At 41.3% G+C, this 15,858-nt stretch overlaps 1 protein-coding gene across 12 annotated transcripts in view; it reads right to left on the bottom strand.

Moving 5' to 3' along the window:
- Nucleotides 1–435: 435 nt before the first annotated feature.
- The window catches only part of prrx1b (paired related homeobox 1b), a 33,882-nt gene continuing 18,459 nt past the window's right edge, over nt 436–15,858 (bottom strand). Inside the window, exons 3-7 of one of the 12 annotated variants that reach the window (XM_039812509.1) lie at nt 8,535–8,716; nt 5,164–5,245; nt 4,714–4,779; nt 4,370–4,426; nt 436–1,302 (exon numbers count right to left, since the gene is read on the bottom strand). In XM_039812509.1, the coding sequence (XP_039668443.1) occupies nt 1,075–1,302; nt 4,370–4,426; nt 4,714–4,779; nt 5,164–5,245; nt 8,535–8,716 (615 nt within the window). In that variant the 3' untranslated portion in view covers nt 436–1,074. The other 11 variants (XM_039812510.1, XM_039812511.1, XM_039812512.1 and 8 more) reach the window with 11 other exon arrangements.

The following is a 15,858-nucleotide window of genomic DNA, read 5'->3' as shown; positions in this document are numbered from 1 at the left end:
GTTCTCTTTTTGGTGGCCGGGTTGGATCAGTGGGTAGAGCAGGAGCACATATACATAGAGGTTTATGCCTCGACGTGGAGGTCCAGGGATCGAGTCCGACCTGTGATGATTTCCTGCATGTCTTCCCCCCCTCTTTCTCACCTAGCTGTCCTGGCCATTAAAGGCAGAAAAGCCCCAAAAATAATCTTTAAAAAAAAGTACCGTTTTGTGTGGCCGGGTTAGCTCAATAGGTAGAGCAGGCGCACATATATAGAGGTTTACTCCTCGACGCAGCGGCTGCAGGTTCGACTCCGACCTGTGGGCCTTTGCTGCCTGTCATTCCCCCTCTCTCTCCTTTCATATCTTCATCTGTCCTGTGAAAATAAAGGCCTAAAAATGCCCCCCAAAAATGTTGTCTTTTGTGAGAGCTGTGGAATTGGACACCGTGCCGTTGCATTGCTTGTAATGCATTTTTATTAATTTACAAGTTTTTTATTCTGTTACAAATAAAGGATATCATAGGATATTAAGAGATGGTTTTTTTGGATTCAGAAAATACATTAGCCTTTTCCTTTATATTGGACTATTACATGAAAATCAAAATGCTCGTCATCAGTGGTATAACATGGAAAGAAATGTGGAAAAAAACAAATCTATCTTTCTCTTTTTAATTGCATAAATGTCAGAGGAAGTCCTCGCGGTTTTGTTGATGAAAAAATAGTGTTGTTGATCCCAAATCTGGTGTCATTCTATCCGAAGGGAAAAGCCACGTAGTCCTTACACGAGTCTCCGTCGAGAACAAGTTCTCTGATAAAAAAAAAATAATAAAAACCATCTTTCCATTTCAGTCACAATCACAAAATTGTAAAACTACGCAGATATTTGTCGGCTACAGCATCCAGTCTAGGTGTCTCTTATTATTTTTTTGTACAAAAGTAGAGTTCAGTGATGCTCAGGAGAATAAAAAAAAATAAAATAAAAAAATTGCCAGCTTTGGAAAAACATCCTGCCAGCGCTCGGTGTCCAAACAATTTTTGCATATAGGTGTAGTATCGCCACAGGCGGGGCTGCTCCGTTAAAAGAGAAGAGCAGGCTTCAGGATCCGGGGTGTGTGAGATGATGCTGGACCCAGAGACGGGGTCCGTCGGCGGGGGTCCAGGGCCGGAGCGCTCCCCCGGCCTCTCCTCCTCTCAGTTGACCGTGGGCACCTGGTTCAAGCTGTACTCCTTGGCTTTGAGCCGCAGGTTGGCGATGCTGTTGGCCATGTTCATGCCCTGGGACGTGTTGGTGTTGGAGCAGGTGGGCGGGTAGGTTGCCATGGCGCTGAGAGACAAGAGCAAGGGGGGAGGAAAAGGGGGGTTACATCACCTGTGGCTGACAGCGAGCTGAAGCTCAGCGTGAGCCGCAGCTGTGGAAATATGGAAAAAGGGGGAACAAAAACAGGTATCACTGATCATGTACGGAGATGTGGACTAAATGTGACCTTCAGACACTCACAACCCCCCGAAAAAAAAATCCCCTCCAGGGACTGAACCAGTGTTTTTGCACATTTTGACCTGACTGCATATCACATGACTTTCTCTTAAACCTTGTGTTGTCTTCCCATCGACTATGAACTTGTTGTCCTACCCACTACCACTACCTTTAAGGAAAAAAAGCTTGTCACTGGGGTGGCACCCTCAAAGGTATATCGTTGTAAAAGAAAAAAAACATTCTGATATAATTGGCACATATCCCAAAACTTTACAGTTAATTTAATTTGACAATTATTGAGTTATTGAGTTTGAATATAGTATAGATTAACTTAAAGGTGCCCTGCCACACGTATTTCATGACTTTGTGGTAATGTCTGAAATTCTACCATGGACTCTAACATTTTTTTGTGGAAAAAATGCCTTGGTTACCTTGTTTCAAGCCATTCTAGCTAAGCTGTTTGAATCTGATTGGCTAACAGCTAGCCAATGAGAGCCTGGCTGTCAGCATCCTTTACCCAGTGCAACTGGGCGAGCTCATGAATAGTAATGAGCTCAGGCAGCATGATGTCAGACTGACCAGCTTTTGTGATTGGTCTGATTTCTCTGCTTATTTCTGTTCAGTGGCTAGAGCTGACAGAGGAGGTAGCAGTTCATTTACACATTCACCACATAACACACACACATATGGACCTGACATGTTTAAAAAAATACAAATAAAAACAGTTTTGTATGGCAGGGCACCTTTAAAGTAGAACAAATGGCAGAATAACAAATACAAAGGTTTTAGCACAGAGTCCCCGAGCTTTCAGCCACACTTCCCAGGGACTTCATCGACGACTAGAGTGTGATGAAGGTCCTGAGAGATGTGGCGGAAAGCTTCGGGCCACTTCCTGTCAGATAGTTTTTTCCACTGAAGAAATTATTGAATTCTTGTGAGGTACACAAAGAAATAGGTAGTTAATGATTAGTTACTGTTTTTGAAAGGGTAGTTACCCTTTTGAAAAAGGGTATCTACCCTTCTGAAAAAAGGTATCTAATCATTCGTTACCCTTCTGAAAAAGAGTAACTACCCTTTTCAAAAAGTGTAACTAATCATTCGTTACACGAAAAAGGGTAACTACCCTTTCAAAAACAGTAACTAATCATTAAATACCTATTTTTTTGTGTACCTTCTTGTAAAGTGTTACCGAAATGTGTGTCTTTCTTTTTGTCTTTTCTCATTTTTTTCCCTTCTCTGTTTTTTCACCTTAAATCTCTGTCTGTTGTTTGTTTTGTTTTGCAAAAGAGTTTTTTTTTTCTCTCCGTGCATGATTTATTCACTTGTTTTGTTTTGTTTTGAACCAAAAAGTCATAAATTTGCGCCGCCTTTGTTTTCAGTTCGCGGCAGAAGTCGATTTACGGCGGTGTTTTATTTTGGTGATCGTCTCGTCTGCTTCTGTTGTTGTTAAAGTGTCTGTTCCTACACATCCCACTTCAAGGTTTTTCACTTTCTTGCCCCAAACTACAGACTTCTCTTGTGACTTTCACTCAGTTTGGTTCTCTTCATTCATCAATCATCAGGAGGCACACACACACACACACACACACACACACACACACACACACACACACACACACACACACACACACACACACAAACTCTTTGCAGGAGCTGCGTAACAATTATCTGCACAAAGAGACAAATAACGAAATAACGATTGAATGTCGCTTCTAACTCTTGAAACATGAAAAATGAGAATTAAGAAGGAATGAGGGTATTTATCGTCTTCATGTGAAGATTTAAAGCGCCCATATTCTGCTCATTTTCAGGTTCATAACTGTATTTTAAGCTTGTACCAGAATAGGTTTACATGGTTTAATTTTCAAAAAACACCATATTGTTGTTGTACTGCACAGCTCTCTCTCACTGCTGCAGATCCTCTTTTCACCTGGTTTCTGTTTTAGCTACAGAGTGAGACCTCTTTTCATCTTCTTCTTCTGTACTATCTTTGATTGCACTTTCGCATACGCGTAGCTCAGATGTAGATCATGTCAGCTAGCTAACTCTAGAGACAGTAAAAGAAAGCCTGTTTCTCCAACTTTGGTCAGTTACAAGGCAGGATTAGCTGGGAGACTTCTAAATGAGGGCGCACATGTAAGTAGTTCTTTTGTAGATTATGGTGAACTTGTGTGTGTTGTAGCAGTGCTTTGCTATTGAGAACGACGTAGCATGCTAGCGTTAGCGTTAGTCGGCTAACGCTAGCATTAGCCGGCTAACGCTACGAGCTAACGGTTGTGGTTAGCCAGCTCATTTCGGACTGTGACGTGACAGTCCGAGGCCGATTTTGAACAGCTCACTAGGAGACTGAAGGCAGGACACATTCAGAAACCGTATCTCACTCAAAGTTTGTATGTGTGTGGAAGCACCAGAGACACAAAAGAACACCCCAAATCCCAGAAAAAGGGTTTTTTTCATAATATGGGCACTTTAACATAAAACAGCTTTTAACCGTAGTATTTATATATAAGTGAAGTTCTTTCTTAACTCCTCCTGCTGTCCTCGGGTAAAATTTGTCCCATTTTCTAAAAGTGTCTTTATCAGAGATTTGGGTTCCATACAACCATTTGAAAAAAATCTAATAAAAGAACGTTAAAAAAAAGTGACAAAAAAATTGAAATAAGCTTCAAAACCGCCGAGAGACATGACAAAAAATGGTGAAAAAAGTGACAAAAACATTGGGAAAAGCGACACTAGTGTTGAAAGAGTGGAAAAAAACAAAAATTTGGTTGGTCGATGGGAAGACAACACAAGGGTTAACATAGAATTATTATATTAACTTTTCTTGATTTGTAAAAGCCGTTTGGGTCAAGTGTTTTGTGTGGAAGGCTCTTGTGTGATAATTCAGCTGTGAGTGCAGATGGATTTAGAAAGTTACCAAACGAGCAGACATGATGCTCACTGGTCGAGTCTCTTCTACTGTAGAAACCAACGGCTGCCAGAGGAAAGGAAGAAATTATAAACAAACATTAAATTAATGCTTTTTTTTGAGAATGGGTTGAAATGTGCAGAAACACTGGTACGATCCTTTAAAAGTGTAAAACGGACAGAGAACCATTCAAAAAGACACAATCCAATTCAAGAAACAATCAGAAAAAAAACACTCTTTTGGAAAACACTAAATGTACTAAAATGTAAAGAAAGAAACTGCAGTATTCTTCTCTAAAAAAGGAGAATACGGCGAGTTTTCTTCAACAGGAATGTAGTAAAGTGAAAGCGTACTTGTTCTCTGAGGGCAGCATTTTCTGTGGCACTCGCACTGGCCCCCCCTCCGGCATCGGATACCAGCTTTAGGATCATATACAGTCAAGTGTTAGCACCACATTAGCGTGTTCCACGTAGCATTATTTCCTGCTTCACAAAGAAAGATCCCCCCCCCCTCCCCTCCCTCGCTGCTCTGCGTCCGGCCAAAAAAGCTCTCGGGGAGTCTGAGCCGCGGCCGCTGGGGGGTGGGGGGGTGGGGTTTGACATTTTACACCCGTGTTTCACAACGGAGGATTACTGTAAATCACGACCAATGTAACCAGAGTCACAAAAAATGTTGCCCAGTAGAGCTGTGTCTCTCTCTGTGTATGTAGCGTGGATTATCTGGTGTGGTGTAGCAGAGAGAGAGAGAGGGGGGGTCACAGGGGTCAACAGAGGATTTCGTACGGTTTGTTTTCACATTATCACCTCGTCAGGAGGGTCACAGGATCTGGGCCCGCCCTGCTCATGCTGACAGAGGGGAGCGACGGGACTGAGGGCGAGGAAAAGGCTGTTTTTATTCAACACAATTAGTTTGGAGTTAGATGAGTTATATATATATGTGTGTGTGTGTGTTTGTGTGTGTGTGTGTGTGTGTGTGTGTGTGTGTGCATGATAGGACTGTTGTGTATGCGGCTGCAGGGGAAACAGAGGCAGAAGGCCACAGCAGAGAAGAGAGAGACAGAAAAAGGTCAGAGACACACACACACACAAAAACACACACACACAAACACACACGCACACACACACACACACACAGACGCACACGCACGGACACGCACATGCACACTCACGCACACACACACACACACACACAGACACACACACACACACCTAGACACACACACACAGACACACACACACACGCAGGCACGTACGCACGCACAGACACACACATACATACACACACACACACACGCACACATGCACGCACACACACACACACACACACACACACGCACCCACAGAATCGGGAAAAGTCAGAGAGTAAACATCAATGTTTCTGGTTTCCTAAACAATCAGTAGAGCCGTCACTCAGTGAGGAGACGTTGTCTTCGTGTCCCCCTGTGTCTCTAGCTCAGAGTTTTAATATTGAAGCCTGACGGTGCTTAATTAACAAAGTCGAAACAAAAGGCTGTTTTTATTCAACACAATTAGTTTGGAGTTAGAAATATATGTGTGTGTGTGTGCAGGATAGGACTGTTGTGTACTCATTGTAGGAGAAACAGGCAGAAGGCCACGGCAGAGAAGAGAGTGACAGAAAAAGGAAAAGAGAAACAGGTGTACACAGCTGCATGTCTGAAAGTCATTTTGTCATCAAGCTGCAACAAACCTGTTTTATAGAGTGTCGACAAAGCTTAGCGGACTGCACGCCTACAACCTTTATCTTACGGTCAAAGTAGTTGGTACAAAAGTCTTTAAAGTAAGTCTCGAGATATTTGATAGATTTCCTCTTGTCAACACATCCCGTTAAAAAAGACTCAAACCAAGAATAGATGTTTCTCCTAACAAGTGTGTGTGTGTCTCACAGCCTGATGTATCGTTACAGCCAACCAGTCCTCCAAACTTTTCGACGATATGGGTCGAGGTTTTAAAAGTGTCTTTAATGTTGTGAAATGGTCGCAGCGTGGTTATGTTTAGGCACCAAAACTACTATAAAAGAGACTTCAGATACAGTATTAGGGGACCACTAAGGTCTATATAAAAGAGACTTCAGATACAGTATTAGGGGACCACTAAGGTCTATATAAAAGAGACTTCAGATACAGTATTAGGGGACCACTAAGGACTATATAAAAGAGACTTCAGATACAGTATTAGGGGACCACTAAGGTCTATATAAAAGAGACTTCAGATACAGTATTAGGGGACCACTAAGGTCTATATAAAAGAGACTTCAGATACAGTATTAGGGGACCACTAAGGTCTATATAAAAGAGACTTCAGATACAGTATTAGGGGACCACTAAGGCCTATATAAAAGAGACTTCAGATACAGTATTAGTGGACCACTAAGGTCTATATAAAAGAGACTTCAGATACAGTATTAGGGGACCACTAAGGTCTATATAAAAGAGACTTCAGATACAGCATTACGTTACATGTGTTGTTTAACAGATCGAAGCTAGCTAGCTAACGAGCAATTTGAACATCAAGCTAGGTGACGTCAATTGTGTGAGACGAGAAATGTAGTTCACTGGGAGATGTAGTCCACTGAGCGGTTTCACACTAAACTAAGTGGTCATATGACAAGCCTACGGCTAACTGAGACTTTCTTTGGTTGAAAAATTATCTTTTAAATTGACGGACATCATGTGTGTAATCCATGGCTCAATTCAAACGGGATCAAAAAATTATTTGCCCGTTCACTACCGTTCATATTTTTTCCGAATTAAGGTCCCATGAGGTCCACTGGAAGGGGAGGGACTTCGCCTCTCTATTTCAGGGAAGACTGGTCTCATAAAAACCCATCAGTGAGCCACTCTGTGTCACTGGGTGACATGTTCCTTCATTATGAACACACACGCACTGTAGTTTGTTCTTTATTCTGCCTCAATCCCACACACACACACACACACACGCCCTGCTGCTGCAAACGCTCACTGGAGCACCAAATGTGGATCAATACGCCGCTGAAAATAGTCCCCGACAAATGCTCGCTTTGCTCCTGATTGTTTGACGGTGACCTGCTGTTTTGGGAAGCTGCTGGTGAAACGTGGAGCTGTGAGACGCAGACAGGAAGTCAGACAGTATTGAGAGGTGGACTAACGCATTGTTGGTTTGGGTCTGAAGATGGGATTTGAAGAGAATAAGAAAAATATAGAATAACACACATTAAACGGCGGTGTGCTGGCAGTTTGAGTCTAGGTGGATCAGAAGAGACGGTCAGAGGTATGTGCAGGTAGAAGAGGAGGAAATGAAACAATAACAGAAAGAGCAGCGTCTGTGTGTGTGTGTTGTGTGTGTGTGTGTGTGTGTGTGTGTGTGTGTGTTACGGTGGTGTTAACATGTGGTTATTGTGGTATTTTTTATCTGGAGACACTTGTGTGTGTGTGTGTGTGTGTGATGTTCTGCAGCAGAAAGCCGAGGAGAAGTCAGTGCTGAAGTAGTAGTAGTAGTAGTAGTTTAGGTACTGCAGTACAACTTGGCTTGGAATATTTTGAATTCTGGGAGATTTTAAACTTTTTACTCCCCTGCATCCAACATGAGTTAAACTCATATCATCATATAACTTTCTTTTTTTATTTTCTACCTTTTTGGCTGCCCTTCACTCTTTCCTGTTCCCTTTTCTTCCTTATGTCCTTTGCTTCCTCCCTTCTTTCTTTCACACATCAGTCCCTTCTTTCCTTGTTTTCTTCCTTCCTCCCTTCCTTCCTTTTGTGTGTAGTTTCTTTACTTATTTTCTTCCTGCTGTCCTTACTTTTCTTTCATCTTCTTCCCTTTCTTCCTTCTTCAACTAAGTTAAAAGCATGAATATCCCCAAAGATAGACTACTTGTTTTTTTACATAACTTTTACTGTTGATACCTGCAATATTTTGCAAACACTGCATTCATAATTAAGGGGTTTTATTACCTTATTTATTAAATTTTTAAAAATTACGTCCTGACCCCTTTATTTGCAAATGAAGAGACATTTTACTGGTTAAACATTTTTGTTATTACTTTTTGAAAGCAGGACTTCTTCCTCTGTGCTGCAGAACAGCAGTGTTAGCCGAGCATTAGTACAGAAGCAGCGCAGTGTGAACAAGTGTGTGTGTGTGTGTGTGTTCGTGTGTGTGTGCGTTGTTGTGGAGTTTACCTGTAGGGGGCGGCGCTGCCCCAGGACAGGTAGTCATTTGGGCGCGGTGCAGGGCGCGGTACGATTGGCTGCTCCACCGCCGTCACGTCTCCGGAGTAAGATTTAAGGAGCGAGGCGTTTTTGCTGGCCAGCATGGCGCGCTCGTTCCTGCGAAACTTAGCTCTCCGGTTCTGGAACCAAACCTGGAATCAAAGACAAAGACAACGGGATGAAAGATCAGTAATTTAAAGTCCCTTTTTCTTATTTTGTCTGACGGTTTTGAACCCCTGTGGACTCTTTACAGAAGCCCCCAAAGTTCCAAAGATACCAAACATTTCGGTTGAACTTGGATCTCAAATGATGCATGAGACATCTAGAACATTTCCATTTGTTTGAAGAGTTTTCATTGGCTGAATCAGCAACAAACATTTTAGGTTCAGTGCCAAAGCAGGAAGAAGTGTGCAGGTCAGGTGTGCATATTATTTTCCATAAATAAACAGATATTAAAGTGTACCCTTGACTCAGGTTACATTGCAACATTTTTGCTTAAAAAGGAATATCTCTTAACACCAGAGCAGTGTGAATGTGAGTTGTCAATGTAGCCAAAGATATTGGCTACGTTTCCCCCTCTCATTCCCCATGCTCTGGCATTTCCCCCTCTCATTCCCCCTGCTCTGATGTTTCCCCTTCTCATTTCCCCCTGCTGGCATTTTCCCCTCTCATCCCCCTTGCTTTTCTTTTTCCTCTCCATTCCTCCTGCCGTTTTCCTGGTCTCTCATTTCCCCTCTCACGCATTTGCCCTCTCATTCCCCCTGGCCTTTCCCCTCTCATTCCCCCTGCCCCCGCTCTAGGGGCTTTCCCCTCTCTATTCCCCCTGCTCTGGCGTTTCCCCTCTCATTCCCCCTGCTCTGGCGTTTCCCCTCTCATTGCCCTGCTCTGGCGTTTCCCCCTCTCATTCCCCCTGCTCTGGTGTTTCCGAGCCCCTAAACCGGAGACATTAGGGAACATTTCTGACCCGTTTTGGTTTGGAATCTGCGGGGTTGTGTTGCAGTCTCAACCATGCCCGTATTAAGACAATGTGGTGCCCCTGGGCACTATACCTCAAAACTCAAAACGCTTAAAAACTAAACGTAGCGGTGGAGAGAGAGGTAGCCTCAGACTTGCACAGTACCTGTGCTCGCGCTGCGTCGTCTCTACTGTATCCAACATGTTGCCAGACAGCTGACGCCTTATTTTATTTAGGCACCAGTTCCTCCCTGGCATTCACACGTTCGTCTGCGCTCATCTTGTCACATTTTCCTCCTTCAACCACGCAGCGTAGCACGACAGCACTGGTCGAATAAACCCCACTGGCATGAGTGCTGATTCTGACCAATCAGATGATGCCTAGCGGCGAAGGCATGGTACGTATCAGACAGAATGAAATTCCATACATTGTTACCAGAGGGGATCAAAGTGAAAGCAAAAAGTCTTTAACCACTGGAAAACTGAACCACAACCACACACATAACTGCTTTTTGAGGTTCCTTTTTTTGACTTTTTTGGAGCATTTCTGCGTCGCTTTTTCTGATGATTTTTTTTTTTTGCATATTTCTATGTTTTCGTAGCATTTGTTGTCGCTTTATTCAAGGTTTTTGTCTGGCTGCAGTAGGGCAAAAGTGACAAGTGTCAAAAACTAACAATGTATTGAATTAATTTAAAGTGCAATGTTGCAATGTGTTTATATTATATATATATATATATATATATATATATATGTCTAAAGCCTAGAATCAGTAACTTTAAAAGGTAATTTGATCCTTAACAAACCAAAGTGAAGTGCTAAATGTTCTTCAGTCTGCTCTTACATTCAGGGACGAAATAAGCTCAACTCAAAGCTCCACCAACGAGCTTTTTATTTTGGATCTGTGAACCACATCTCATGTCTTCATCAGCGGGTTAAACAAACTAAGGTGTGTCACAATTCCTGGTTGTATTCCAGCCTGAACATGAGACATTTTGTTTCATGTTTCTCTGAAGTACAGTAGGTGAAGTCAAATAAAGTCACGTATAAAATTCCCCTGGATGTCCCTCTTTTTGGCCGGATGTCAGTTATGGTCCTCTTCCTTTCTGAGGACTCTGGTTAACTGCTCCTCAGATCTCTGCAGGGTAAATCCAGACAGCTAGCTAGACTATCTGTCCAATCGGAGTTTTCTGTTGCGACTAAAACTACTTTTAAACGTACACACGTTCCACCAAAACAAGTTCCTTCCTGAGGCTATTTTGCAGCAGAACTGTGGCTCCGTCCAGCGCTTAGCACCGCCCAAGACGATTGTGATTGGTTCAAAGAAATGCCAATAAACCAGAGCACGTTTTTTCTCCCATTAAGGAAAGCTGTGTGAACTAGCCATTCAAGTGCATCTCTACCCTCTTCCACACACACACTTCCTTCATCTCCTTTTCAGAGATTACTTCTGAAGAACATACCCACCCCCCACCCACCCCTGTCCTTTACTAAACACACGATGATGTGACTTGACTCGGGGGGTGCTAATGTTGTTCCTCGCTGTGAAATCAAATCCATTATTGGATGCCGTGGGCGCTCGCGGGGGCTCGCTGTCCGCTGACGCACAGCCTCAGGAATGAGCACAAAGTCTCTTTTATCAAAGCCTTTCTGCATCGCTCTCTGCTACACATTATTCACAGATGTGCTGCTTTTCTCTCCCTCCAGCAGCACTGTTTCCTCTTTCCCTCTCACTCTGCCCACGGAGCTAATGCGCTCACTGTTGTGTTCAGAAAAACAGGCAAAGAAAAATAGACAAAAAAAGCATTGTACTTGCACATCCATCTGCAGGGAATGCATTGGATATACTGTATTATTTCTTTAGTCATACACGTATAACAAGTGTACAAGGCCGGTATGCTTTTAAAAGATAGTTGCATGAACTTCTTTTGAGCTGCTTTTACATTTCAGAGTGTATCCAGTACAAGCAAGGGTCATTTCCACGGGGGGCCACGGGGGGACCGCATGTCCTCCTCCCTAATCAAAATCACTGTTTGTTTCTCTGATTTTCACAATTTTCCAGTTGCAGTTTGAGTGACTCGGAAAAATCTATGTCATTGTCCTTTCTTTAGCGGTTAGATTAAAGAAAATCTGATTACCTAAGATACACAAGTTCACAGCTTCTAAACAAAAATTCCACGTTACACCTTCTTATTCCATCTTATTATTACTAGTTAACGTATATTCAGAATGCATGGTCAATAAACCTCATTTATATGAAATTATACCTACATTTAGAGTTTACAAAAAGCTTAAATTATGAATTACTTTGACTATTTTGACACTTTCATGCTTTTTTGTTGCTTTTTTTGGCAGTTTTAACTCTTTTGATGCTTCTTTTTGGACAATTTTGACACTTTTTTGCGCTTTGTTGGATGGTTTTAACACTTTCAATGCACGTACTTACCTTCTGTCCTCTGGTTTGCCTGTTTGTAAAGCAAAAAATATAAATTATCACCTAATTCTGTGCTCAATCTAGGCTTCTGGCCAACTTAATTCAGTTTTTTTGAGCATTTTTTGGTTAAAAGAAACCCAAATTTACTGATATAGATACTTTGAAAATGGACAATGGACAACTGGAGGGTTAAGCAACATCAAGTCATTTTGGACCTTTTTTATTGGATGTTCTGCTTACATAACTCGGGGCTGTAGCACCCAAAATTGTAATAACTTCCTAAAAACCTGATCGGAAATGTAATAAAACCTGTCCTGACGGATATGGTCTTTACATTTTTACCGATAATGGAAAACCTTTCAGGTGGGTCGTTGTGTTTTTAAACCTGATGATGTTGTAATAATAACCTGTAATAATGCAAAGAAAGTCTGCTTTTTGTTCTCTGAAATGTAAAGTGTCCGTGTTGTGTTAGCTGACTGAAAACACCAACGTGTGACACAGGTTTCATTTCTTGGAAATGTAACTCAGAAATGTACAACAGATGGTAAGCGGTATGGTGTTACCGGGCAAAGACGCGTCAAAGTGAAGTCCCTTAGCCCTGGGTATCCTCCCCCAGGGAAGTTTTGAGCGTTAACGACTTCATTTCCTGTATTCCGACACTTTTATTCACCAATTTACGATGGAAATCCCTTTATTTAGCCTATGTTAAGAAGAAAAACACAGATGACAATTCAAAATATATCAAAAATATAATGTTAAGTATGTTGTTATGTTTTATTGGGGATTTTTAAGTGGGTATATGGAAATCCTGGAGCTTTCTTAGTGGGTATACTGCGTATACCTGCATATCAAGTAGGCTACACCACTGATTCAATCTCAATGAAATGTTCTTTTCCATCTGAGTCAACAGTGATTCTTACTGGATATAAGTTATGACAATTCAGTCATTTTATTACATAGTTAGGTGCCACAGGGTGAGAAAAACACACTCACTTCTGCAAGTTTTGGAAAAGAATCGATTTCTATTTCTATTTGTGAGTGACATTGTGTCTTTTTTTAAATCATATTTTTACAGTTTTTCAGGCATTTTTGTCTTGATTTGAAAGTGACAGTGGAGACACAGACACAGAGTCTACATGAAGAAACTACTCAGCAAACTTCACTGTTGTTTTTAACCCTTGTGTTGTCCTCCCAGCTAAAGAAATGTTAGCACTTAAAAAAAAAAAAAGATTTTGACGCTTTTTGGATATTTTTGTTGCTTTTTTGTCGCTTTCTTTGACTGATTGTCACTTGTAATTTTTTCAACATTTTTGATACTTTTACATTTGACGCTTTTCCCCCCCACTACTACCAACTTATACCACAAGTTTTACACTTATTCTTGGAATTCAGGGTCAATAAACCTAATTTTTTTGTTTAAAAAGCAGAAATATGCAAAAACATTGAATAAAATACCAAAAAGTCAATGAAAGTAGTGAACTGATCCTTCATTTTACTTGAGAAGAACGTTTCATAGAACCATCCATGTTCATTTTAGGCTATTTGGCTGAAAGAAACCCACATTTCTGATATATGAAGACACTTTTTGAAAATGGGTCAAATTTGACCTGAGGACAACCGGAGGATTAATGTATTTATGTGACTGTTTGCTTTAATTGTCGGCTTTGAACAATCTAGGTTGCCGCCTCAGTCGGCTGTATCGTTGGTCTTTATGAGTGTACTGTAAGTGGCTGCCGCTCCGTGGTTGCTTTACCGTTTTTATGCATCTGTGACTGCATGGTTGTCTGCTTCAGTTGTTAGTTTGTATGTATGTCTATTTTATAGTGTTTTACCATGCGTGTCATTCCTAAAAACGGACTGAAAGTTAGCCTGCGCCTAGAAGTCCTACACCACCTGTATGTATTGTTCTTGACAAAGAAAAATGATTAAAGGTCCAATGTGTAGGAATTTCTCCCATCTAGCATTGAGATCATATATCGCAATCAACTCTCTCTCACCACGCAGTTCAAAGTACGTATTCCAGCTACGGTAGCCTTCACGCTTCAAAAAGCCGGTCTCTTGCTCTTTTCAATATCCTTTTTCTTTTTTTTGGGCGAAGAAGAAGAAGACTCCTGTTCCTGAAATTTGGATTTTGAATACGTGTGGTCCTCCATGTTTCTTTCTTCAAACTTGCCGGGGGCCGGGAAGCTACGATACCCATTAGCAGCATTAGCAGCACCTGTGAGGTTATCATGTGACAGAGAAAACGCAAAAGGCGGAGCAGTATGTCCTGTATGTCCCTTACAGGCTAACGTATTTCAAGATGGAGCATGAATATGGAGCGTCTACCCCAGTTCATGCAAATGCAAATGTTAAATTTCAAGCCAAAAGGAATACTTGGAATTGATGGTGATGTTAAATATTCATGAAAAAGGACAAGTTTATGAACGGGCAACACAGATTTTGATAATGAACAACTAAACACGTTACACACTGGACCTTTAAATAAAATAAAAACTCACTAACTAATCAGAAGAATCTTCTTTGCGTTCCCCTGTTTTAGCATCAAAGGCTTTATATTCAGGCTTTTGGCTGGTTAGACAAACTCCTCCACTTATTTCATTCTTCAACTGTATTTCATTTATGTTTGGTGGTAAAATATGTAATAATATCTCAGTCTCGGTTCTTTATCAGTGGAACTAAAGGTTATTTTCAGTTGCACTAAAGCGTTCATAATTAATACAGAAACTAAAGCAGCTTTTCTAATTCGTCTGTTAGACTCATGTCACATTTGTGCGCATCGAACACTATATTTTCTGCATTCTGGTGATTTTTTACACCCCGATTTATGTTGGAAATGTCACGGTACTTCCTGCTTCAAACAAGGGCTTAACTTTGGGTTCAACATTGGGGGGGTTGAGATCTGTAACTATCTAGGGAGGTCCCAGGACATCTCTGCATGGATTGAGAAAAGCGACAAAAACATGGAAACAATTGTAGAAAAAAAAACTGGAAAAAAGGAACAAAAACGTTGAAAAAAAAAAAAAAAGACGACAAAAACTCAGGATTAAAACACCAGAAAGGAGACAAAAACATTGAAACAATTGTCAAAAAAAAGGCTACAAAATATCAGAAAAGGTGCGAAAAAAATTGGCTCTAAAAACTTCTCAAAAACACCCCTAAAAAAAAGGTGAAAAAATTGTCGGAAAAAAGCAACAAACACATTTTAAATGTGACAAAAACGTCCAAAAGGGCAAAAAAAAAAGAGCCCAGAATGGATTATTCCCCCCTGTAAATTACATCTATGGCTGAAACAGTGCAGAGTTGATTCATCTTCTTTCCATTTTCTGTCAGATCGTAACCGATGCTGTTGAGTTTGCAGACTGCTCCTACTTTACTGGAGGCATTGTTGCGTCGATGGGAGTCTAGCAGTTCTAGTAGTTTGTAGGAATAAAAGTATTCCTATTTTTATTGGAGGGTATTCTAAATATTAATGAGGATGTGTCCCCTACATCCCCCCAAATCTACACCCATGTGTGTGTGTGCGTGTGTAGAATAGAATGCCTAAAAATGCCTAAAAATGCCTAAAAGCAACTCCTTTCCCAGTGCCAACATATATACAACAAATAATACATATATATAACAGGAAATAAAATAAGTAGTGCAAAAAACAAAGGTAAGGTGCACAGTTAAGACACTATATATGTGTGTGTGTTTTTTTTTTTTTTTGTGTGTGGGGGGGGGTGGTGTGTGTGTGTGTGTGTGTGTGTGTGTGTGTGTGTGTGTGTGTGTGTGTGTGTGTGTCTGGATGAAGAACCCATGACACTACCCACTACCAAGGGTGTAACTTTAGTGGTGTAACTTTGGGTTAAACATTTGGGGGTGGGGGGGGGTTGAGACCTAGGGAGCTCCCAGGACATGTATGCCTG

This window comes from Perca fluviatilis, chromosome 9, assembly GCF_010015445.1.
Source record: "Perca fluviatilis chromosome 9, GENO_Pfluv_1.0, whole genome shotgun sequence".
NCBI classification, from domain to species: Eukaryota; Metazoa; Chordata; class Actinopteri; order Perciformes; family Percidae; genus Perca; species Perca fluviatilis.
Note: the sequence above shows the minus strand (reverse complement) of the source record. Positions and strands in the feature narration are given on the sequence as shown.